The following is a 26,937-nucleotide window of genomic DNA, read 5'->3' as shown; positions in this document are numbered from 1 at the left end:
TTAAGTATATAAGCTCCGTTTTGTGTAGAAAATAACTGTGAAATCTAAAACTCCGGTGGGTGTAACAAGATGTCCGCTTGCCCCCTTCTCAGTCTATCATTACTGTGTAGGAGTGTGGGGTGTAGCAAGATGGTGGCGACGGAATGTCACTTCCGGAGTAATCTGTGATGGGGAGCCATCACTGGTCTGTATTGTCACAAATCGTTTAGAACGCATCGCGCAAATGTTTGGAACGCATCGCGCATGCGCAGTGCGAAATTTCTCAGCGCAACGTCACTTCCGGAGCATTCTGTGATAGGGAACGGAATGTGACACTACACCGGGACACTCAAACCTGAATTATAAAAGCAGCGGTGTTCGGTCACATTAGCAAACCTGTGAGATCAGCAGATTTGCCGCTGCTTTTAAAATTCAACATGTAAACAGTCCGAGGGGTTTCTAAATAATACATTTCACCATGTATGCTCTGTTTCCTGTTAAAAAAATAAATAAAAAATAACTGTGTAATGCAAAACTTTGGTGGGTGTAACAAGATGTCTGCTTGGCCCCTTCTCCGTGTATCCTTACTGTAGACGTGTGCGGGGTGTAGCAAGATGGCGGTGACGAAACGGCACTTCCGTTACCAATTCTGACGGGTCGCCATATCTGACAGAACACAGGCTTCACCACTGGAAAGGAAAGTCAGCCTTTGGAGGGAAATATCTTCCTTGCAGGAACAGGAAGTTGGAACAGATACACTTGGAAGATAAACTATCAGTGGTGCGACAAATAAACAATGATTCCCAAAGCATGTTCCTGGTAGGGTGCCCACGTGTCCCGGATTGCCGGGGGCTGTCCCGCAATTGACATGTCTGTCCCGGGTACCCTCATTCTGGGACAATACAATGTCCCGGAATGAAATAGAGGACATGGCTACCCCCTACTAACTAATAACTACATTTCCGGAACTGGTTCTGCCTGGCATCTTGCAACCAGTGACAATTTACTCTCAGACAGTGAGACCAGGACCGAGGCCTGTGCCTAGTGCAGCGATGCTGTCCCCACCCACCTCGGCACCTCCTCCTTCTCCAGCGGCAAGCAGCAGGGACTGGTGTGATCTTCACTCTCCAGATAGTGATGTCACTCCTTTCCTTCTACGCACGTGGCTCATGCAGAGGGGGCGTGACAGCAGCACTGCACCTGATGGCAGGCTATGGATGGCGAGCGACACTGCATATGGTGGCAAGTGGCACATTCACCCGGCAAATTCCCCATCAACCCCGAGACTACATTTCCCCCCGCCACCCCCACCCCTGATCTTTTTTTGGGGAAGGTGAAAGACGGGGTGTGTCCCTGAATGGCAGTTTGGAAATGTGGTCACCCTAGTTCCTGGAGAATGCGACATGCACATCAGAAATAGAAGAAATTCTTATTTGTTAAAATTCACAAAAATATGGCAATTCGTGAGACATGGCACAGAAAAGAGCGCATAGGCTGGGTGAGGGGCAGGACTTCTTCTGTCATCTCTGATCAATATTTAGAAGGATAAGGTGTCACGGAGTTGGATTCAGCAGAAAATTTTGTGCACAAACCCCCATGTACAGCAATGTTTTCCATTTTTTTTTATTTCATAACATAGTATAAAATTATTTTTTGTTTTACACAGAAATATGGTGGGGCATTCTGGCAGTTCCTGCCATGGTTCAACCCCACAGCTGATTTGTGGAAGTTCAGGCGCAGGAACTGGGGTGGAGGCAGAATGGAGGAGGAGGGGCGGGGACGGGGATACTGATGAAAATTGGGCGAAAATCTTCCGGAAGCGAGAGGGCCTGACGCCGCATTGTGTTGAGAACAGTATGGCGGATGTCGCGGCTCACGTCACCCCTCAGTTCCAGTAATGCCAAGACATGATCATCACTGTGGGGGAGAAACAATAAGGGTTACCAACAAGATCACAGAGGCAATTGCATTACAGTCCCATACCCAACAGAATCACCAAGGTCATAGTCAGTGTTCATTTTGGCAGCAAATTTCAATCTCGTTTTAGTCTCATGCCACCTACACACGATCGGAAATTCCGACAAGAAAACCGTGGATTTTTTTTTTCTCGACGGAATGTTGGCTCAAACTTGTGTTGCATAGACGCGGTCACACAAAATTCCGACCGTCAAGAACGCAGTGACGTACAACACTACAACGAGCCGAGAAAAATTAGGTATAATGACTCTGAGCATGCGTTGACTTGATTCCGAGTATGCGTGTTTTTTAGCTTATCGGAATTGCATAAAGAAGAACTTTTCCCGTCTGAAAATTTGAAAACCAGCTCTCAAATTTTTGCTGGCGGAAATTCAGACAGAAAAAGTCTGATGGGGCCTACACACGGTTGGAATTTCCGACAGAAAGCTCACGTCAAACTTTTCTTGTCGGAAATTCCGATCGTGTGTATGCGGCATTAGTCTTAGGACTAAAATGGCATTTCAGATTTAGTCCCATTTTAGTCTTCTGCAATTGTTTTAGTTTTAGTTTTAGTCGTATTTAGTCGACAAAATCTCCAGGACATTTTAGTCAACTAAAATGTCCTACAATTTAGTCTAATAAAATCTAAAGTACATTTTAGTCGACAAACTCATTTTAGCCATCTAAAATCTAATGGGTGTATTAACTACTTGCCGAACAGCCGCCGTCATTTTACGGCGGCAGGTCGTCTCCCCTGCGCGAGAGCCTGTAGCTATACGTCGGCTCTCGCGTAGGCCACTCACTCGCCCCTGACTCCCGCGCGCGTGCCCGGTGGGCGTGATTGCCGCCGGGCACACGCGATTGCTCATTACAGAGCGGGGACCGGGAGCTGTGTGTGTAAACACACAGCTCCCAGTCCTGTCAGGGAGAGAAATGCTGATCTTCTGTTCATACAATGTATGAACAGCGATCAGTCATTTCCCCTAGTGAGGCCATCCCCCCTACAGTTAGAACACACCCAGGGAACATACTTAACCCCTTCCACGCCCCTAGTGTTAACCCCTTCACTGCCAGTGGCATTTTTATAGTAATCCAATGCATTTTTATAGCACTGATCGCTATAAAATGCCAATGGTCCCAACAATGTGTCCAAAGTGTCCGTCATAATGTCGCAGTACCGAAAAAAAAATCGCTGATCACCACCATTACTAGTAAAAAAAAAATATTAATAAAAATGCCATAAAAATACCCCCTATTTTGTAAACGCTATAACTTTTGCGCAAACCAATCAATAAACGCTTATTGCAATTTTTTTTTACAAAAAATATGTAGAAAAATACGTATTGGCCTAAACTGAGGAAAAAAAGTTTTTTTATATTTTTTGGGGGGATATTTATTATAGCAAAAAGTAAAAAATATTCATTTTTTTCAAAATTGTCGCTCTATTTTTGTTTATAGCGCAAAAACTAAAAACCGCAGAGGTGATCAAATACCACCAAAAGAAAGCTCTATTTGTGGGAAAAAAAGGAAGCAAAATTTTGTTTGGGAGCCACGTCGCACGACCGCGCAATTGTCCGTTAAAGCGACGCAGTGCCGAATCGCAAAAAGTGCTCTGGTCTTTGAGAAGCAATATGGTCCGGGGGTTATTTGGTTAAACTGTAATGCATTATTTAAACATTTCTCTACAATTTCCAAACTCATTATATACTGCTGGAGTGAAAAATCTAACATGTTATTATTTGTTATTGAGGTATGAATGCACTACAGACCAGTGTTAATTTTGACGTCAAATTTTAATTTAGTTTTAGTCTTCGTCTTTTGGCTAAAATGGCATTTTAGTTTTAGTCTTATATTAGTCATCTCAATTGTTTTAGTTTTAGTAGTATTTTAGTCGACTAAAGTGGTATTAAGTTAGTCGACTAAAATGTTTTAGTCGGTTTTAGTTGACAAAATGAACACTGGTTATAGTACTGTGGCTCCAGACCTAACAATATCACCAAAGATAGGTCTGGGATCATGGTACTACAGTCTAACAGGATTGCTGAGGATTTAGTCTCATGATCTCAGACCTAACAAGATCACCAAGGAAAATTGCACCATGGTCTCAGACCTTACAGGATCACCAAGGATATAGTACCAATGTACATTATAAAACCACGGTCTAAGACAGGGGTCTCCAAACTTCCTGAACAAAAGGGCCAGTTTACTGTCCTTTAGACTGTAAGGGGGCTGGACTGTGGCCAATAGGAGTATAAAATGCCTTGGTGTCGATGGAAGTAAAGAATGCCCCATCATTGGTATTAGAGTAATATTGCCCCATTGTTGATATTAGGGAAGTAAATAGTGCCCCATCATTGGAAGAAATAAAGCCCCATTGTTGGTGTCTGTGGGACGAATAGTTCCCCGTCATTAGTGTCAATGAGAAGAATAGTGCCCCATTGTTGGTATAAGTGACAGGAATAATGCCCCATGGTTGATGTAGAAGTGATTGTGCCTTGTATTGGAAAGAATAGTGTCCCAAGGGCCTGATAAAAGCATGCAAAGGGTCCTGGGATCACCTTTACCACTTTCCATTTTCTTAATTGCAAGAGAGCAAAAAGATGAAAAGATAACCGAAAAGAGAAGAGGGGGGGGGTAAAGAGAGAGGGGGGTAGGGGGAGGTGAAAATGGAAGGGGTCCTGGGTTGGAGATGGATGTCACAAATCAGGCAACTATTCATGGTATAGATGTTCAATAATCATGGGCCAAGCAAGGCTAGAGCCTTCTTCAGAGAGGACTAGACATTGATGCTTTGATGAAGGCTTCTTAGCCGGAACGCGTCGGCATATAGCCTGTACCCATGTAACCAATAAAGGACTTTTATTCAGGAGCATCCGAGTTGCCAGCCCTTTTTGATTCAAGGATTAGACAAAGCTTTAACCCTCTGCAATGTTTATGAAATTATAATTTAATATAAGTAACAGAAGTGATCCCACCATCATGATCACTCAGGACATCTTGACTCCCTCTGCTGGCAGGGGAGAGAATAACAGCTTTGTGTTTTGAGGGCAATATACAGGCAGATTCTGAAATTACCTGATGTCGGGGTAGGCACTCATCAGTCCTGATATTTCCAGACTCAGCAGTGATGGATCCTTCAGGGCAAATAATTCCTGAAGCGCGAGGATGAGGGGAACACAGAGAGTTGAATCTTCTAGGCTCTGCAAGGGCAGGAAAAAAAACATGAATGACACACAGAATTATTGCTAATGCTGAAAAACAAACATTCACCCCATCACTCCTGAGAATGCAGAAATCAGACCTTTAATCTCAGTCTGCATTGCTGCTCTTCATTATGCAGAAGGAAGGCTGGCTGGCTATGTATTTTATTGTCTGCCAAGCCACAGACCCTATGCTGCACCAAGCCGCTGGCACTACGACACCCCCAGCTTCTGTGCCTAGGCTGTGCCCAGCCACTGGCCCTTAGGGTGACCACATTTCCAAACTACCATTCAGGGACACCCTCCCTTCCCAAAAATCAGCTTGTGCTGTAACGAATCGCAGCACAGTGATTGGACACAAGAGGCGGGATTTATGATTTCTCCAATCACAAGCAGGGGGCAGGATTGTGCTCCTCCAGGCCAGGACAAGTACTATCAGTGAGTAAAGCGGTGATGTGGTGGCCTTTTTTGGGGGCATCAGATTGGCCTGGGGGGTGGCTGTGTCGGTTTCATTCCGGGACACTGTATTGTCCTGGAATGATTGTGCCCGGGACAGACCTGCAAAATGCGGGACTGTCCCGGGCACGCCGGGACACGTGGTCACCCTACTGGCCCTATGCCATGCGCAGCCATCCACTCTTCGCAAGGCTCATTCACTGACCCTACGCTGCTGACCTTACTCAGTGCTCAACCGCTAATCCTACGGTGTGCCCAGTCACTAATCCTACGCCGTGCCAAGCCAGGCACCCTATGCGATGCTCATCTGCTGACCCTACAGCATGCCTAGCCCATGAACCTGTCCCATGCCCAGCTACAGACCCTATGTCATGCCTAGAAACACTTTAACCCCAATCATTTCCATGAAATTGGTTTCTACATTCCAGCAATATACACAACTCTTTTCTGTCCTTTGCACTGTAGCCCCATCCATATATTTAACACCCCCCCCCCTCCACTTCCCATCCCCCCTACTTCACAAACACTGGGGAAGATTTTTTTTACCATCCTGTGGAGGGAAGATTTCAGCTCCTCGGCATCCATAGACATCCTCTGCGCCAGCTGCAGCCTCTCGGCACAGTTCCGGCACGCCAGTTTACTGTGGAGCAGAGCTTTGACATACTCGATGGTAACCATTCTTTCCACCTGTGCCAGCAGATACTAGAGAACAAAACTGTTCAGAATTGTAGAGACAACAACAAGAACAACCCCCCTCCCCAATACTTCTATCTGGTCTGCTGTTGGAAATCACGGGCCCCCCCCACCAATCAAAACAAGATTTTTACAAAAAATACACTAAAATCCTCATTAGCGGACACAAACATAACAGAACCCGTGTGAATTACCCTTTTTTAATATTTTTTTTTTTACATTAAAACATTTTTTTTTTTTTATAATTAAAAAAAATAAAAAATATTTTACAATTTTTTAAAATGTCTTACAATGTTTACACTTTTTCTTACAGGACAGGGAAGCCGGCAGTGCCACAGGAGGGGGGGTGGCACAGTGACAGGTGGGCACAAAGGGGGGGGGGATTAGTAGTAGGCAGAACAGGGAGGAGTATCAGTGACAGGGAAGCAATTGCAGGAACGATGCCATGTGTCTCTCCCTGCACCAAATGAAAGCCAGCAGGAGGGAGAGAAGCTGTCTTTCAGCTGCTGCAGAGACCTGCACAGGGCGTCTTTCTGCCCCTCCGCCTGACCACACTGATTCCTCCTGCTGTTCAGGCCCCCCCTGTGTGCCTGGGCCCCCTACAGGAGAACTGGTGGTCCTCCCCTATCAGCGGCCCTGCTTCTATCATTGACTGAACTCTACCTAGCTATGGATACCTCCATTCATGCAATATGGGGCGATATGACTGCTCATCAAACCCCAACAGGGAGGACACTCGACACACTCACCTGGTTTAATGGTGAGCGTACTTGGGAAAGGTGCTGGCCAAAATTATCCATCTTCTCACAGATTATCTGTACAGTGTCTGAAGCAGACAACCAAGAACGAGACGGGCTGTTCCGGAAAAGAGGCTGGGGAAGGAGGTAAATAAAAATACAGAAAGGAGATGTCCCAGAATAGAGGCTGGAGGGGAAGAAATATAGAAATAGAGGAATATTCTGTAATAGAGGCCAGTGGGGAAAGGGAATAAAAATACAGAGATATACAGGGAGGTCCTGTAATAAAGGCCAGTGGGGAAGAGATATAGGAATATAGAAATATACATGGAGGTCCTGAAAAAGAGGTTGGTGGATTAGGATATAGGAATACAGAGATATATAGGGATGTTCTGGAATAGAGACCAGTGGGGAAGGGATATAGGAATGCATAGATATATAGGGATGTCATGGAATAGAGACCAGTGGGGAAGGGATATAGGAATACAGAGATATACAGGGAAGTCTCAGAATAGAGGCCGGTGGGAAGGAATATGGGAATACAGAGATATACAGAAAGGTCCTAAAATAGAGGCTGGTGGGATGGGACATGGGAATACAGGGTTGTTCTGGAATAGAGGCCAATGGAATGGGATATGGGAATACAGGGTTGTTCTGGAATAGAGGCCAATGGAATGGGATATGGGAATACAGGGTTGTTCTGGAATAGAGGCCAATGGAATGGGATATGGGAATACGGGGTTGTTCTGGAATAGAGGCCAATGGAATGGGATATGGGAATACAGGGTTGTTCTGGAATAGAGGCCAATGGAATGGGATATGGGAATACAGGGTTGTTCTGGAATAGAGGCCAATGGAATGGGATATGGGAATACAGGGTTGTTCTGGAATAGAGGCCAATGGAATGGGATATGGGAATACATGGTTGTTCTGGAATAGAGGCCAATGGAATGGGATATGGGAATACAGGGTTGTTCTGGAATAGATGCCAATGGAATGGGAATACAGAGACATAAAGGGATGTAGGGGACAAGAAGATGTAGAGATGTACTGGTACATACAGGCAGATGACAGGGAAGGTGGGGAAGATTAGAGTTGTCGGATCCTCAGTACCTGAATGTCGGTCTGCAGCTCATCCAGCAGTAGATGGCAGGCTTTCTTCTGGGTTTTGTCCAGGGATGTCTGCAGGCACGGAGCAGCTTTACTGAATGCACGAATATGGGACTCCTCTGGCTGTAACTGTCCAATGGAAGAACTGCAGGCAAATGTAGGTTAATAGGACAGTGGGGACGGAGAAGCTTAGTACATACGTGTCTCATGAACAGAACCTGGGTCTCTAGATGATACATGAGCTGAAGATCAGCAACCACACTGGTCCTCCATTCCATGTACAAGGAGTCTGAGTATAGACCTACATATGCCCCAAGTACATTAGATTTATATTTACTTACTGTTGACTCCCTAACTTTGATGGAAGTCTGCTCCAAGCATCAACTACTCCCTCAGTCAAATAAGATTGTCCAGGGTTAGCTCCCTCTAGTTTGAGGTCATGTCCCCGTGTTTTTCATCTCAGATTTATAATGAAAATAATTTTATATTAAAAGAAGATTTTGGTTCTACTGATCCAGCAGTAACCATTATTGGGATACCCTCCCACCCACCTCTCGATATCTTATTACCCCAATGGACTGTCATTTATGGTTGAAGGGTCAGTAGAGGTCAGAGATTTGGGGAATAAATCCTGAACAGGTACCTGAGAGCGGAGCATGCGTTTATAATGGCCAGAAGGTAGAGGATATAATGTGGCGGGAAGGTTCGCTCCTTCATATGTTCTATCCCGTATTTCACCAGAGTCTCCCGTAACCTGTTGAGGGAAAACAAAGTATCAATAACACAATTACCTCCATGGACATTGTTCATCTACATCAGTGCTGACTCACCATATCAGGCAGTTCTCCATCTCGCAGAGCACAGCCGTCCTCATGCGGCTCTCCAGCCCCTCACCCAGGACAGACGCCAACTGAATGTTCTCCATCAGCATCTGCAAATTATCAGCGACTGTCATCTTCTCATCACAAGACAATCATTCCCATTCTGAGATCCGAGTTTTCTAATATTTGTACTTTGTGTAACAGATGTGACGCCATTTTACAACTAAAGATGTGACACCATTCTACAACTACAGACGTTAAACCATTCTACAACTACAGACGTGACACCATTCTACAACTACAGACGTGACACCATTCTACAACTACAGACGTGACACCACTCTACAACTACAGACGTGACACCAATCTACAACTACAGACGTGACACCATTCTACAACTACAGACATGACATCATTCTACAACTACATACATGACACTATTCTACAACTACAGACGTGACGCCATTCTACAACTACAGACGTGACGCCATTCTACAACTACAGACGTGACGCCATTCTACAACTACAGACGTGACACTATTCTACAACTACAGACGTGACACCATTCTACAACTACAGATGTGACACCATTCTACAACTACAGACGTGACACCATTCTACAACTACAGACGTGACACCATTCTACAACTACAGACGTGACACCATTCTACAACTACAGACGTGACATCATTCTACAACTACAGACGTGACGCCATTCTACAACTACAGACGTGACGCCATTCTACAACTACAGACGTGACACCATTCTACAACTACAGACGTGACACCACTCTACAACTACAGACGTGACACCATTCTACAACTACAGACGTGACACCATTCTACAACTACAGATGTGACACCATTCTACAACTACAGACGTGACACCATTCTACAACTACAGACGTGACACCATTCTACAACTACAGATGTGACATCACTCTACAACTACAGATGTGACACCATTCTACAACTACAGACGTGACACTATTCTACAACTACAGACGTGACACTATTCTACAACTACAGACGTGGCACCATTCTACAACTACAGACGTGACACTATTCTACAACTACAGACGTGACATCATTCTACAACTACAGACGTGACACTATTCTACAACTACAGACGTGACACCATTCTACAACTACAGATGTGACATCACTCTACAACTACAGATGTGACACCATTCTACAACTACAGACGTGACGCCATTCTACAACTACAGACGTGACACCATTCTACAACTACAGACGTGACGCCATTCTACAACTACAGACGTGACACCATTCTACAACTACAGACGTGACCCCATTCTACAACTACAGACGTGACCCCATTCTACAACTACAGACGTGACACCATTCTACAACTACAGACGTGACATAATTCTACAACTACAGACGTGACACCATTCTACAACTACAGACGTGACACCATTCTACAACTACAGACGTGACACCATTCTACAACTACAGACGTGACACCATTCTACAACTACAGACGTGACCCCATTCTACAACTACAGACGTGACCCCATTCTACAACTACAGACGTGACCCCATTCTACAACTACAGACGTGACCCCATATTACAACTACAGACATGACACCATTCTACAACTACAGACGTGACACCATTTTACAACTACAGACGTGACACCATTCTACAACTACAGACGTGACATCATTCTACAACTACAGACGTGACGCCATTCTACAACTACAGACGTGACACCATTCTACAACTACAGATGTGACGCCATTCTACAACTACAGACGTGACGCCATTCTACAACTACAGACGTGACATCATTCTACAACTACAGACGTGACACCACTCTACAACTACAGACGTGACACCATTCTACAACTACAGACGTGACATCATTCTACAACTACAGACGTGACACCATTCTACAACTACAGACGTGACACCATTCTACAACTACAGACGTGACATCATTCTACAACTACAGACGTGACGCCATTCTACAACTACAGACGTGACGCCATTCTACAACTACAGACGTGACGCCATTCTACAACTACAGACGTGACGCCATTCTACAACTACAGACGTGACACCATTCTACAACTACAGACGTGACATCATTCTACAACTACAGACGTGACATCATTCTACAACTACAGACGTGACACCATTCTACAACTACAGACGTGACACCATTCTACAACTACAGACGTGACACCATTCTACAACTAAAGACGTGACACCATTCTACAACTACAGACGTGACACCATTCTACAACTACAGACGTGACATCATTCTACAACTACAGACGTGACGCCATTCTACAACTACAGACGTGACATCACTCTACAACTACAGACGTGACACCATTCTACAACTACAGACGTGACATCACTCTACAACTACAGACGTGACGCCATTCTACAACTACAGACGTGACGCCATTCTACAACTACAGACGTGACGCCATTCTACAACTACAGACGTGACGCCATTCTACAACTACAGACGTGACGCCATTCTACAACTACAGACGTGACGCCATTCTACAACTACAGACGTGACGCCATTCTACAACTACAGACGTGACGCCATTCTACAACTACAGACGTGACGCCATTCTACAACTACAGACGTGACACCATTCTACAACTACAGACGTGACATCATTCTACAACTACAGACGTGACATCATTCTACAACTACAGACGTGACATCATTCTACAACTACAGACGTGACATCATTCTACAACTACAGACGTGACACCATTCTACAACTACAGACGTCACATCACTCTACAACTACAGATGTGACATCACTCTACAACTACAGATGTGACATCACTCTACAACTACAGACGTCACATCACTCTACAACTACAGACGTCACATCACTCTACAACTACAGATGTGACATCACTCTACAACTACAGATGTGACATCACTCTACTTCTGCCCTCACCTAACAACTGTACTTTTATTTTCTCCATCAGTTCACCCCCCCACAGTTATTGGCCCAGATTCAGATACAATAGTGTATCTATCGGCGGGCGTAACGTTTCTCATATACGTTACGCCGCCGTAAATTAGGGCGCAAGTTCCGTATTCACAAAGAACTTGCGCCCTAAGTTACGGTGGTGTAGCGTATGTGGTCCGGCGTAACCCCGCCTAATTCAAATGTGGATGATGTGGGCGTGTTTTATTTAAATTAATTGTGACCCCCACGTATTTGACGTTTTTTACGAACGGCGCATGCGCCGTCCGTGAACGTATCCCAGTGCGCATGCTCTAAATTAACCCGCAAAAAGCCAATGCTTTCTACGTGAACGTAAATTACGCCCAGCCCTATTCGCGAACGACTTATGCAAACGACGTAATCGACGTAAAATACGATGCTGGCTCGACGTCCATACTTAACATAGGATACCCCTCATATAGCAGGGGTAACTTTACGCCGGAAAAAGCCTAACGTAAACGACGTAAAAAAATGCGCCGGGCGGACGTACGTTTCTGAATCGGCTTATCTACCTAATTTGCATATTCCTCGCGTAAATCTACGGAAGCGCCACCTAGCGGCCAGCGTAAATATGCAGCCTAAGATACGACGGCGTAAGAGACTTACGCCGGTCGGATCTTAGGGAAATCTATGCGTTACGACAGGGTATGCGGAGATACGCTGTCGTAACTCGTCTCTGAATCCGGGCCACTACCTTTTGTATCACTTGACCCTCCCTCCTAGATTGTAAGCTCTAAAGAGCAGGGCTTTCCGATTCCTTCTGTATAGAAATTTTATTGTAACTTTACTGTCTGCCCTCATCTTGTAAAGCTCTGTACAAACTGTAACACTGTAAAACCTTGGATTGCGAGCATAATTCGTTCCAAAAACATGCTTGTAACACAAAGCATTTACACAACCATTTATTCATACGTCCTTCAGTTTATAGTCCATATAAAAAGATTATAGCAATGTGATAAGTTGTGTAACCATAAAATGTCCATCCACAAATGGAACCCTCCACAAGGGGATTAGAATCAAAATCCAGCAGGAGCTCCAGAGTATAAAAGAGAAGAGAGGCGCCTCTAAGTGTAGCAATAAAAAGTCTTCATTAAATGTAACCATATTGCTACACTTAGAGGTGCTTCTCTTCTCTTTTATATTAGGTTGTGACATGACGCTGCTTATATATCAAGACATCGCTTGTATATCAAGTCAAAATATATTTAAAAAATGTGCTTGTCTTGCAAAATGCTCTCAAACCAAGGTTTTACTGTAATAAATTACAGATGTGACATCATTCTATAATACAGATGTGACATCATTCTACTGACCTTTCTTTAATGTACACCTACCAACAAAAAAAATTAACGAATAAATACAGCCCTGGCCAAAAGTTTTGAGAATGACACAAATATAAAATGTTCACAACGTCTGCGTCCTCAGTTCTTATGATGGCAATTTGCATATACTCAGAATGTTATGAAGAGTGATCAGATGAATTGCAATGAAAATGAACTTAATCCCCCCCCAAAAAAAACATTTCCACCACATTTCAGCCCTACCACAAAAGGACCAGCTAACCTGTCAGTGATCCTCTTGTTAACAAAGGTGTCAGTGTTGACGAGGGCAAGGCTGGAAATTACTCTGTAATGCTGATTGAGTTAAAATAACAGACTGGAATCTTTAAAAGGAGGGTGGTGCTTGAATTCATTGTTCTTCCTCTGTTAACCATGGCTACCTGCAATGAAACACGTGCAGTCATCATTGCTTTGCACAGAAAGGGATTCACAGGCAAGGATATTGCCGCTTTTAAAGTGGATGTAAACCCAATTCATGAAATTTGAGCTGGGCACATATATCTGAAGTATTTTGTTATCTCTCTTCAAAGAGCTAAGTTCCATAGCTCTCTCCTGACCCATTCCTCTGTTATCAGCCTGATAACTCCTGATAAATTCTCTGACACATCAGATAAAAGCATCCTGATATTTCTGTCAGGGGAGGTTGCTAAACCAGATTAGCAGGGAGCTGGCCCTGTTACAAAACACCTCTAAAGCCCTGTACACACGATTGGTCCATCCGATGAAAACGGTGTGATGGGCCGCTTTCATCGGTTAACCATTGAAGTTGACTGATGGTCATTCACGCCTACACACCATCGGTTAAAAAAACGATCGTGTCAGAACGCGATGACGTAAAACACAACGACGTGCTGAAAAAAACAAAGTTCAATGCTTCCAAGCATGCGTCGACTTGATTCTGAGCATGCGTGGATTTTTAACCGATGGACGTGCCTACAAATGATCGTTTTATTTTCTATCGGTTAGGTATCCATCGGTTACATTTAAAACAAGATTGCTTTTTTTTAACCTATGGATAATTAACCAATGGGGCCCACACACGATCGGTTTGGTCCAATGAAAATGGCCCATCAGACCGTTCTCATCAGTTTGACCGATCGTGTGTACGCGGCATGAGAGTCTCTGCCTATGATGAGAGGGGTGTGTGCCTTTCCTCCAATCAACAATGTTAGCCATCTTGGCTGTATGCCCAGATATCACACTCTGTGTTAACCAGGAAGAGAAAATTTCCTAACACGATCTGAACTTTCTAAACAGTATATAAATGTGAAGACAGCAGATATACATGTAAAACCTATGTAGGGAGATTTGGTTCATCTCTGTGTATGATCTGAGGCTATTCACTTCACTGGGTGTACGGAAAGTTTACAGCCACTTTAAATTGCACCTCAATTAACGATTTTTTTCGGATCATCAAGAACTGTTCAACTGTTGTGAATAAGGCTCTGGGGCACCCAAGAAAGTCCAGCAAGTGCCAGGACTGTCTCTTGGTCCTTCTACACACGACCGAGTTTCTCGGCAGAATTCAGCCAGAAACTCGGTCGGACCTGGATTCTGGCAAGAAACTCGGTCGTGTGTACACTTTTCAGCGAGGAAGCCGACGAGGAACTCGTCGGGCCGAAAAGAGAACATGTTCTCTATTTTCTCGTTAGTCAATGGGAAAAGTCGGTAATTATACTTCAGTATACCATAGTAACATTCGACAAAAAGATCTAAAAACACTGAAGCAGCAGACTTTGTGAAAACTAATATTTGTGTCATTCTCAAAACTTTTGGTCATGGCTGTACAGGTATGAAGGAAAAAAAAAAGACACTGAAATGCCACCTAAAAGCTTTGATATGGATATTTATAACCCACTGACAATTCCTCATATATCTGAAATGCCACCTAAAAGCTTTGATATGGATATTTATAACCCACTGACAATTCCTCATATATCTGGGAGGCACCAGTAGCGAATGTTACCCTCATCAGTTTGTGTTTCTGCCCCTCCCACAATGGCGATATTTCCTGCAGTGGTTTGTCTGTGCCCCTCCCACAATGGTTATATTTCCCCACAGGGATGTGTCTCTCTGACCCCCCCCCCCATAATTTCCCTGCAGGAAAGGTCTGAAGTGCGTTAGAGAACACACACTATATAAACAATAAGGCCCCTTTCACATGGAGCGGATCAGTAATGATCCGCCCCGTGAACCTCCGCTTGCTCAGCGGGGATCGCTCCGTTGATCCCCGCTGAGCCGGCGGATGACAGGGCGGTCCTCGCACACTGTGCAGGGACCGCCCTGTCTTTTCTCCGCTCTCCCCTATGGGGGGATCGGATGAACACGGACCGTATGTCCGTGTTCACCCGATCCGATAGACGGATGGAAAGGTAGGTTTTTCCTCCGTCACACTTTGGCAGATCGGAGCGGGTTGGATGTCAGTGGGCATGTCACCACTGACATCCACGGCCCCATAGAGGAGCACGGAGTGCCCGTTCAGGTCCGCCTAAAAAACTGGCAGGCGGACCTGAACAGGCCGCCCGTGTGAAAGAGCCCTAAGGGTGTCATTTACATTCCGCATCACTAGACACACTTGTAATGTAATTGGTGACCAGCGTCCCACCTGCATGACCATCTGCTGCACACCAGACAGGTAGAAGCCATCTTGGTCTTTATCTGGCTCCTGATTCCTCAACCAATCAGAATATTCCACGTCCAGCGCATTATGTATCCATTGGCTCAGGCAGGCCTGGAAAAGAAGACAAAGTCGTAAGGACCATTCTGGGGGGGGGCGACAGGTGGACCTCCTATCAAGAGCTGACCCCCACCCCATTGGCTGGGTAATACTGTGTTCACTTGTTATACATGAAATCTCCACCTCCTGCATCATACGTCATTGTGTCTCACCCGCACACTGCGTGTATAACGGTTCATCTGCTCGTCCATCACTTCTGTAGGGATAAGTGGTCCCAGCTCAGATATTTCAATCTCTGGAGACAGTTCAGGGTGTGCCATCAGGTCCTCGCTGGAACAGACAACCATTAAAGAGTGAGAATCAAACCTCAGAACTGAATGTCCAGGTCAAGGTTCAGTCCACCGATACGGACAAGTTCAGGATATAGGCACCCTAGTGGGAAAATTCATACAAAAGGGACTACAAAATATTGAGGTAGAACAAGACCCCTGGCCACCCACACAGTCCTTCAAAATTTCCAGATGTTATAGTCACTCTGCTAACACTATGGCACACCTAGGACCATACACAGTCCTTCCCACTCTCCCGATGTTAAAGAGTCACTCAACTAACACTGCAGGGCACCTAGGATCACACACAGTCCTTCCTGTTCTCCAGATGCTATAGAACAATTATTCCCCATCAGAGTTCCCCCAGAGGTTTTTAGAGGTTCCTGGGGATGATCGAATTCTCATCTGCACAGTTACATAGTTAGTTACATAGTTAGTCAGGTTGAAAAAAGACACAAGTCCATCCAGTTCAACCACAAAAAATAAAAAACAAAATTAAAAAACACAGTACAATCCTATACACCCAACTCCATACCCACAGTTGATCCAGAGGAAGGCAAAAAACCCCAGCAGAGCATGATCCAATTTGCTACAGCAGGGGAAAAAATTCCTTCCTGATCCCCCGAGAGGCAATCGGATTTACCCTGAATCAACTTTACCTATAAATGTCAGTACTCAGTTATATTATGTACATTTTGGAAAGAATCCAGGCCTTTCTTAAAGCAATCTACTGAGCTGGCCAGAACCACCTCTGGAGGGAGTCTGTTCCACATTTTCACAGCTCTTACAAAAAGAGTGCCCCCTTGTCCTCAGTATTGACCGTAAAGTGAATAACTCAATACCAAGTTCACTGTATGGACCTCTTATATATTTGTACATGTTGATCATATCCCCCCCTTATTCTCCTCTTCTCAAGAGTGAATACATTTAGTTCTTCTAATCTTTCCTCATAGCTGAGCTCCTCCATTCCTCTTATCAGTTTGGCTGCCCTTCTCTGCACTTTCTCCAGTTCTCCGATATCCTTTTTGAGAACTGGTGCCCAAAACTGAACTGCATATTCAGTTCCAGGTACTATACCACTTGGCAGAGCTATAAGACGGACACCAATGACAAGGACTTGTGGACAATGCTAAACAGTAGCAATGAAATTTGAAGACACATTTACTAGAAGAGTACAGCTTTAATCATACATTTCTCCAATAGGAGCAGGGGGTAAGGTTTAGTAAGCCCTATTTTTATCAGAAATTAACTATAAATCTGTCCAGGCCCACCTGTTGAGTTGATGGGGCCCAGTACAACAGGACTGGTTGTACTGCCTTATTAGCGGCTGTGATCATGCTTTAGCAATCACGTGGTCTTACCTGGGGTAGACGATAGTTATCCAGTGAAGGACACGGTACAGAGCAGGATGAGAAAGGTTGTGATTGAGAATCTCGCGCAGGTGGTGAGAGATGATTTGGTGACACATTTTACCAATATTTCGGCACAGGTCATAGTGTGGAGGAACACACGGCACTAGTACTGCAGATGCAGCAAGAAGCTCTTCTACCATCCGGCACTGGATGTCCTTTAAATGTATGGCCAGGTCTGTTGGATTTATTTCCTCTGACTCTATGTTGGATTCCACTAGTCTCTCACAGACACCCTTCTCCAGGGCCTGGAAGAATTTATCTCTCCATCGCTTGGGTCGTCCTGGAGGTTTCCACAAGAGCTGTGGAGGACCCCTCGACTCTTCAACATCTAGAACTTCCTCTCGCTCAATAATGCGGACAGCAGAGACCAGGATTGTCGGGTCACAGCGTGCCACAGTCAGTGCTGAGTGAGCCAGGGAGAAGATGGCACCACCCAATTCCTCACTCAGATCCTGAACCCTGGCAAAAAACTGTCTGACCAGATCCAAAGCTTCCCCATTCTGCTGGCCAACCTCAGTGGCGCTCAGCAACGGCCCAGCCTTCTGTAGCCTGTACAGCACATTGTCTCTCAGGCTCTCCAAATCCCGCAGATTGACATGAGCCTCCAGTAGTTGCTGCTTTTCAATGAACTCCTTTGTCTGATCAATCAGCTTGGGCACTGCGGACAGATAAATAACAATAGATGTAATTCACTATTTTGTGGATTCTGCAGAAATGAGTACATACCTCCCAGCTTTTCCAAATGGGAACGAGGGACACCTATCAGCAAAAGTATACAGGCATAGGACGCACCCCTAGCCATACCCTCTTAACCACTTGCCGCCCACCAATGACAAATTGACGTCGGCAAAGTGGTTGTAAAATCCTGAGTGGACGTCATATGACGTGCTCAGGATATGAAGCCGATGCGCGCTCCCGGGGGCGATCGTTGTTGCAGGGTGTCAGACTGACACCCCGCAACACCGATCAAGGTAAAGAGTCTCTCACGGAGACTCTTTACCACGTGATCAGCCGTGTCCAATCACGGCTGATCACGATGTAAACAGGAAAAGCCGGTAATCGGCTTTTCCTCACTCGCATCTGTCAGACGCGAGGAGAGACGATCGGCTGCTCCTGTGACAGGGGGGGGTTTGTGCTGATCGATTATCAGCACAGCCCCCCCGAGGATGCCCACTGGACCACCAGGTATGCCCACTGGACCACCAGGGATGCAAAAAAAAACCCACAGGTATGCCACCCTAGACCACAAGGGATGACAATGACACAAAAAACGGATGCCAATCAGTGCCGCAATGGATGCCAATCAGTACCGCAATGGATGCCAATCAGTGCCCACAATGGGCATCACTGATTGGCAGCCATTGTTTGGCACTGATTGGCATCCATTAGTACAACACATACGATAGTGCCCATCCGTGCCACCTATCAGTGCCCATCCATGCCACCTATCAGTGCCCATCCATGCCACCTATCAGTGCCCATCCATGCCACCTATCAGTGCCCACCCGTGCCGCCTATCAGTGCCCATCCGTGCCCATCTGTGCCACCTATCCGTGCCCATCCATGCCGCCTATCAGTGCCCATCCGTGCCGCCTATCAGTGCCCATCCGTGCCGCCCATCAGTCCCGCATATTAGTGCCCATCAATGCCACCACATCAGTGCCACCTCATCAGTGCCCGTCAGCGCAGTACCATCAGTGCCCATCAGTGATGGAGAAAACATACTTATTTACAATGTTTTATAACAGAAACAAAAAAAACTTTTTTTTCTACATTTTCGGTCATTTTTTTTGCAGAAAATAAATATCCCAGAGGTGATCAAATACCACCAAAAGAAAGCTCTATTTGTGGGTACAAAATGATGTTTAGGTACAGTGTAGCATGACCGCGCAATTGTCATTCAAAGTGCAACAGCGCTGAAAGCTAAAAATTGGTCTGGGCGGGAAGGTGTAAAAGTGCCCTGTATGGAAGTGGTTAAAGGAGATTTGTACAAAAAAACAAGATTGGTTAAACCCACAAGGGCTTTTTTTTACCACTACCATTCCTTTATATTGGCTTTTGAAATTTATAAAAGCAGCAATTTAGAAATCAGATGAAAGGTTTAGTGCTGGAAAACACTTTTTGATAGATAAAAAGTGCATTTTATATACATCTATATAGATCAGACCAAAATGAGGGACAGATGAGGGACAGAGGGACATTGCTCCAAATCAGGGACAGTCCCTCGATATCAGGGACAGTTGGGAGCTATGATGAGTATGAAATAGTCACGTCTCATTCAATTTTTATTTACTGACTGATGATTGAGGAAATCCCATTGCTTTATCCAGTTAACAGAAACTGGAAGAATTTATTGAGCTTATCCTGAGAATTTGGAGCTCTCAATTCTGGAAAAGTCTAGCTAATTTTCTTAAAGCGGAGTTCCGGCCACAATTTCACTTTTTATATATAAATACCCCTGTAATACACAAGCTTAATGTATTCTAGTAAAGTTAGTCTGTAAACTAAGGTCCGTTTTGTTAGGTTGTTACAGCATTTAGACACTTTATAAAATAGAAATTGACTGGGGCCATCTTAAGTGTGGGCATCATGAAGCCAGACTGTATGACTTCCTGGATTTCGGCCTTGCAGATCTCGCACATGCTCAGTGCTGCACAAGCAGTGTCAGATCAGGTTTCAGCACCTGTGCTGTCCAAGTCACATGATTCTTTGAGACTGGGGAGTGCACAGACTCCTGGAAAGTTACACCCACTACATTCCCAGGAGTCTGTGCGGTGTAGGTTAGGAAGCATTAAGCACCTAGGTGCAGGAAGTGGGAAGATTAACTATTCTGCCTAGCAACAACACTTTGAAGGCATCTAAAAAAAAAATGTTTTTCTTAAAGGACTAATGACATTTTTTTTAAAACTACTGATGTAATGTTATATTTATGGGTGGAACTCTTTAACAGAACATGACATAGAATTCCGCGTTGTTGCCTTTACCTGCATAGACATGAGGCAAACTTTGTATGACCACAGACAGCTGGGTGTGCTCCATCACCAATTGCTGAATGGTCTCTTGGTGGCTTAGCGACCCTTCACTGGCCCGCCAGATCTCCTGAGCCTCACCGAGGGCCTTTTGGATATGGTGAACCTCGGTGTGTGCCGCTCGAAGCTGAGAGAGGCCAAGATCAACTCCCTCCAAATACGACTGAATTGCTGACTGTGAACACAGATGAGAAAATATCAACCAATAGCCATCAAAATGGTGACCAGAGTTCAGGGTAATTCATCGCAGGATGCTTGGAAATTGCCGAGTTACTGGATGGGCCCAAAGCCAAAAACTCAGATTCACTAATACACAATGGCCCAGATTCAAGAAGCAATTGCGCCTGTGTAACCATAGGTTACACGGCGCAATTGCTTACTTGCTCCGGCGTAGCGAATGCTCCCGATTCAGGAACATCGCTACGCCGACTGCAGCCTAAAATCTGCGTGGCATAAGGCTCTTATGCCACGCAGATTTTAGGCTGCATTCTAGCGATGACCGCTAGAGGGCGCGCTCCCATTGTGATCTGTGTATAGAGTATGCAAATTGCATACTAACACCGATTCACAACGTTGCGCGAGCCCTGCGTACGCAAATTACGTAGTTTGCGTACGTCGGGTTTCGCGCAACGTTACACATCCTAATAGCAGGCGCAGCCAATGCTATAGGATACCCACGTTCCCGCGTCGCGAGATTTAAAATCTACGTCGTTTGCGTAAGTGATTTGTGAATGGCGCTGGACGCCATTCACGTTCACTCTGAAGCAAATGACGTCCGTGCGAAAGTTTCCCGACGGAGCATGCGCTCTACGCTCGTCGCGGGAGCGCGCCTAATTTAAATGATTCCCGCCCCCGGCGGGATCATTTACATTGCGCGCGCTTAGGCCGGGCAATTTTGCCGGCGCGCCCTCGCAATTTACGGAGCTACTGCTCCGTGAATCGAGGGCAGCGCAAAATATTTGCGGGGGCGCAGGGCAAAATCGTTGCCCTGTGCCTCCGCAAATAAAGCGCAAATGTACCTGAATCTGGGCCAATGCATTCAGCCAGTGAAACAATTCCAACTGTATTCCTTATATTAGCTCTATGTGCAGATTGGAGCAGAGCATTAAAAAACCCTCAGTTCCCCACATTAGCACTTTATTTTTGGAGCGTAACACCATATATTGATTTTTTATATACCTTGTTGTGGGTAGTGTTTGACCCTCTCGGTGGCTGCTGCACCTTTTTATTTTCATATATCTGGTTCCATATTAGCGCGGGAATACCCACTCTACCATTCCTGTAGACGGGGGTGTCACTTACCTTTAGCCGAGACTGGATGGAGTTATTGCGCTGTGTCTCCCGTCTCCGATACTGACCAAGAAGTGCCAGCTGGTCAGGGCGACAAAATACACCAGATGCCCATTTCAGAGCCGCTCCGCGTGCTAGACTATCGGCTTTCTCAAGTGCGTTACACTCTGCTGAAGATATAACAATGTGAGATATGGGGAAACAAAGAGTGTTGGCAGAAAAAATACCAAGTGGTCCATCAAGTCTGCCCTGTTTTTTTTTTTTTTGTAATTTTATTTGAGTACTGTATAGATCTATGATTGTCCCAAGCATGTTTGAACCCACTTACCGTTGACTGGCTCACTACTTCCGCTGGACAGGGCCGATCCTAGGCAGGGTGCACAGGGTGCTTTACACGCAGGCGCCTGCAGAGGTTGTGGCGCCGAAGTGGCAGAGTTCTCCCCTCCCTCCTTGTTTGTGTCACATTTGGCACCTTTCCTTTGCAGATACCTGTCTGAGACAGGTATTTGCACCACTTCCGGGTTCTGAATCCCGCGGGGAGTCCAGCCTCGTGACGTCACACCCTCGCTGTCTTCTGGTAAACACTGTTCCCAGGAGAGAGCGGGGACCAGCGACGGCGCGCCGAGGATGGCGGCGGAAGCTGCCGAGGACCGAGCAATTGCTCAGCCTCGTCTGCAGACATTGCGGGCGCGCTGGACAGGTAAGTGTCCATTTTTTTTTAAAACTCAGTAGCTGCAGTATTTGTAGCTGCTGGCTTTAAAAAAAAAAAAAACACGGGTGGACCTCCGCTTTAAAGGGGTTGTAAACCCTCATGTTTTTTCACCTTAAAGTGGTTGTAAACCCACTTTTTTCACTTTTACCTACAGGTAAGCCTTATTATAGGCTTACCTGTAGGTAAAAGTGAAAAAGGTGGGTTTACAACCACTTTAAGGTGAAAAAACATGTATATAGAATGGTATAAAGAATATCTCCTAAACCTGTACGGTTTAGGAGATATTCCCCTCGCAATGCGCCGCTGATTGAGTGACATCATTCCCCCCCTACAGTATGACATATCTGTGTACAAGTGACATCATCTCCCCCTCACAGTACAACGTAACCAGGTACAAGTGACATCATGCCCTCTAGATTACGACACAACCATGTACAAGTGACATCATTCCCCCCCCGCAGTATGACATAATATTGTGTGAGTGACATCATCTCCACCTCACAGTCTGACATAACCGTGTACAAGTGACATCATCTCCCCCTCTTAGTACAATGTAACCAGGTACAAGTGACATCATCCATCCACAGTACCACATAACTGTGTACATGTGACATCATAATACCCCCCCCCCCCCCCCACAGTACGACATAACAGTGTACAAGTGACATCATCCCCTGTGGTATCCCTATGCATAGAAAATAGCGACTCTCCATTGCTGTCTCACCCTCCGCAGACATGGTTGTTCTCTCCTTCCCTAGTCGGTAAGGGAAGGGAGGATACATCCAGCACAAACATCCTCTGCATAGAGTGAGAATCCCAGCAGACAGGATATGGGAGGGGGGCTGATGGCGTGCACCATCTCCATACTTAGTACAGGACAACAGAGAATAAGGAAAAGCAGAAGTGATGATGAATGCGTTTAGTGATGAGGCACATGGTCACTGTGAGGAGCTCTGCCGGTGCTTGGTGCATGCTGGGCCACGGTCCTATATTGGGGGCTATAATGCCCAGAACTGTGATCGTAAATAAAGTGATTGTAGAAGTGAGAGTGGAAAGGTCCCACCCAAGGGACCTGAATTGTAAGGATATTTCAAATGCTCCAGTGGAGGAGACACTTTAAAACATCTTAAAGTGGTAAAAAAAATAAAAAAAAAGTACCCTTGGGTGCAGCACAGGTGGGAAATGGGGACTCACCCAAAGTCTCATACTCGGTACAGAAAAGGCTGATAGACATTTACACCAGTTCTCACATGTGTTGGTACTCATTGACAAAAGAATAGGGAGAAATTTATGTCAAAGTAAAAACTTTCCCAAGGCAAGTGTGTGCAACATGAACATTGGATACCCTACTAAGCGCCACCCCTTGCCAACAAGACAAGGACATTGCCGTACTCCATACAGCTTCTAGACCAGGGATATGCAATTAGCGGACCTCCAGCTGTTGCAGAACTACAATTCCCATGAGGCATAGCAGGACTCTGACAGCCACAAGCATAACACCCAGAGGCAAAGGCATGATGGAACTTGTAGCTTTGAAACAGCTGGAGGTCCGCTAATTGCATATCCCTGCTCTAGACTGACCGACGTCACCTCGCTGTATAAACTTCACGCGAGATTGTGCCCAGAGGGGATCTGGAATTTCCTGTCAACTGCCATCATTGTAAGAACAACTTAAAGTCGAACTTTAATCGTTCCACTAGTTTTTCTGTTTATCAAAAGTCAGCAGCTACAAAAAGTGTAGCTGCTGACTTTCAATAAAAAACACACACACACACACACACACACACACACACTCACCTGTCCCACGGTACGGCCGCCCCGAGGCCTCGGTTCTCCCCCCCCACCTCTACCCGGCATCACTAGTGTGGGCACCCGCTTCACAGCAGGGTGAGCACTGCGCATCCTGAATGGCCGAGCAATCTTCTGGGACCTGTGATATGTCCCAGAAGATTGCAGGTGGAGAGGAGTCGCCGCCTAGGCGGTGCAAGTGGAAGCCTGGTACCTGTCAAAAACTAGGTACCCACAACCCCCTGCAAAAATAATTACATGCCAAATGTGGCATGTCAGTGGGTTAGGAGTCCTTAAAGCGGAAATTCTACTTTTGGGTGGAACTCCGCTTTAAGTCCTGCTAGATAACTTCAGTCATGCTGGCACCTTTTGCAGGTATACCTATGTAAAAACATTAAAAATAAGTGTCTATACCGTTTAACCAATTGCTGACCATATATTATACACACACACACACACACACACACATATATATGGTCTGCCTACGAAGACAAGGCCGATCGCTGTTCTGTCAGCAAAGAAGGCATGGATCCTGTGTTTCTGCTCTGCAGGGGCAAAGATCCATGCCTTCCACTAGGTACAATCACCTCCGCCACACTAAAGCACTGGTCAGGCACACATTTAACCGATTGATCAATTGCCCCCGACGTTATCCCCTTCCCAGTCAATGTCATTAGTACAGTGGTAGGTGCATATTTTTTTAGCACTGATCACTGCATTAGTGTCACTGGTTCTTAAAAAGTGTCAGTTAGTGTCCCGGCTGTCTGCCACAATATCGCAGTCCCGCTATAAGTCGCCGATTTCCGACATTACTAGTAAAAAATAAAAATAAAAAATTAAAAATAAGTATAGGTTTGTAGACGCTATAACTTTTGCGCAAACCAATCAATATATGCTTATTAGGATTTTTTTTTTTTTAAAACCAAAAAAATATGTAATAGAATACATAATGGCCTAAATTGATGAAGAAATTTTACTTTTTAAAAAAGTTTTATTGGATATGTTTTATAGCAGAAAGTAAAAAAAAAAAAAAAAAAGCTCTTTTGGTGGTATCAAAATCAGCGCGCAGTTCTGTGGGTATCAGAAGCCTATGTAGGCTGCCGATACCCACAGAACCGGGCGCTGATCGTGAGGCAGGCGCTGGGGGAACCTGAGAGGAACAACTTTTACCTTTCATCTTGGCTTGGCTTTACATACGCGGTTGGAGAAGCTTGGTGCCGGCATACTGGCACATTTAAATGTGAGTGCAATATCTGTTTGTTTTTAAGTAGCCAATAAATTAATTTTTTTTAAGTATTACACCATGAGGGGCACTCCTCTTTTTTATGAGCTATTATAGGAGCGATAGAGGCCTCATTGGCATATTCAAGGCATCTGGCGATTGGTGAACAGACGTGTAAAAGGAGTGGTTATCCTGGGAATGAACCAAAGGCATTTTGATTGATTGAGATCTGGCGAGTGGCCATTTCTAGCGGTGACGGGAATATCACAGAAAGTGGTGTCATTATCGTTTTATTATAAACCCACGGGAGAAACACTTAAATGAATATTTAATCAGCACATTGGGACTTTAATGAACAGAGGATTTATTTTGTAATCCTCCATCGAATTGTTTATATATATATATATATATATATAGGTTCACCATATATATTGTTCTATAATACGGTTTTATTTTTTTGTTTTTTGTATAACAATTGTTTGCCTTGGATGGGCAGTCACCTTTAATATATTGGATAAGGGTATTAAAGCACGATATGAGCACTATGTCAACTGTATAGACAGATTCATGCAAGTTGCATATAGGTTTAAGTCTCTTTTGGGTGCACTTACATTCCCCCATAAGAAGAATATTAGCACATTTGTTTATTTAAATAGAGGTGTTATGTATTGTTGATTTAATCAGCACCTAGAAACAGTTGGTGATAAATAAAAGGGAAAAAGAAGGGGAGCGCAATTTACTCACTACACATATTTTTAAAGGACCAGACACCAAAAGGTTTTCTGACCCTTCCTTCCTTGATTGCAGAAAACCCACTATAATAACATAATATAATATATATTTTCACTTCCGCCAGCAATATTTTTACTGTCTTTCTATTTGAACCTCAACTGCCATGGTGCTGCACATGTGATTAGCATTACCAGCCATTCGATGGTTTGATAGTTTGGTTGAGGACAAAATGAAATGTGAGAGTTAGCAATCACAGCATTCCAGGAATGTTACTTATTTAAAACCAGTAAAATCAATGGGTTTAGTTATTTACAATTTACTGCTGGGGCTTTAGCAAAATGGCAGTTTTTTTAAAGTTGTATCAAGTGGTTATGGGTAAAGCACCGCTTTAAGAGCCCTTTCATACTGCCAACGCAGGGGCATCAGTGGTAAAGCGCCACTC

The 26,937-nt window shown here is 44.9% G+C and overlaps 1 protein-coding gene across 2 annotated transcripts; it reads right to left on the bottom strand.

Moving 5' to 3' along the window:
- Nucleotides 1-1,584: 1,584 nt before the first annotated feature.
- Nucleotides 1,585-23,628, bottom strand: EXOC3L1 (exocyst complex component 3 like 1). Of its 2 annotated transcripts, none has more exons than XM_040329229.1 (13): nucleotides 23,478-23,628; nucleotides 22,054-22,211; nucleotides 20,707-20,926; nucleotides 17,672-18,380; nucleotides 16,194-16,311; nucleotides 15,910-16,035; nucleotides 8,962-9,062; nucleotides 8,775-8,885; nucleotides 8,135-8,276; nucleotides 7,034-7,156; nucleotides 6,138-6,293; nucleotides 5,011-5,135; nucleotides 1,585-1,896 (listed from the first exon to the last, which is right to left on the bottom strand). In XM_040329229.1, the coding sequence occupies exons 1-13, from the start codon at nucleotides 23,533-23,535 to the stop codon at nucleotides 1,710-1,712; spliced, it is 2,334 nt and encodes a 777-aa protein (XP_040185163.1). In that variant the 5' UTR covers nucleotides 23,536-23,628; the 3' UTR covers nucleotides 1,585-1,709. The 2 variants fall into 2 exon arrangements, with proteins under 2 accessions (XP_040185163.1, XP_040185164.1); XM_040329230.1 differs by having other exon boundaries at nucleotides 22,054-22,208.
- Between the last annotated feature and the right edge of the window lie 3,309 nt (nucleotides 23,629-26,937).

This window comes from Rana temporaria, chromosome 11, assembly GCF_905171775.1.
Source record: "Rana temporaria chromosome 11, aRanTem1.1, whole genome shotgun sequence".
Taxonomy (NCBI): domain Eukaryota; kingdom Metazoa; phylum Chordata; class Amphibia; order Anura; family Ranidae; genus Rana; species Rana temporaria.
Note: the sequence above shows the minus strand (reverse complement) of the source record. Positions and strands in the feature narration are given on the sequence as shown.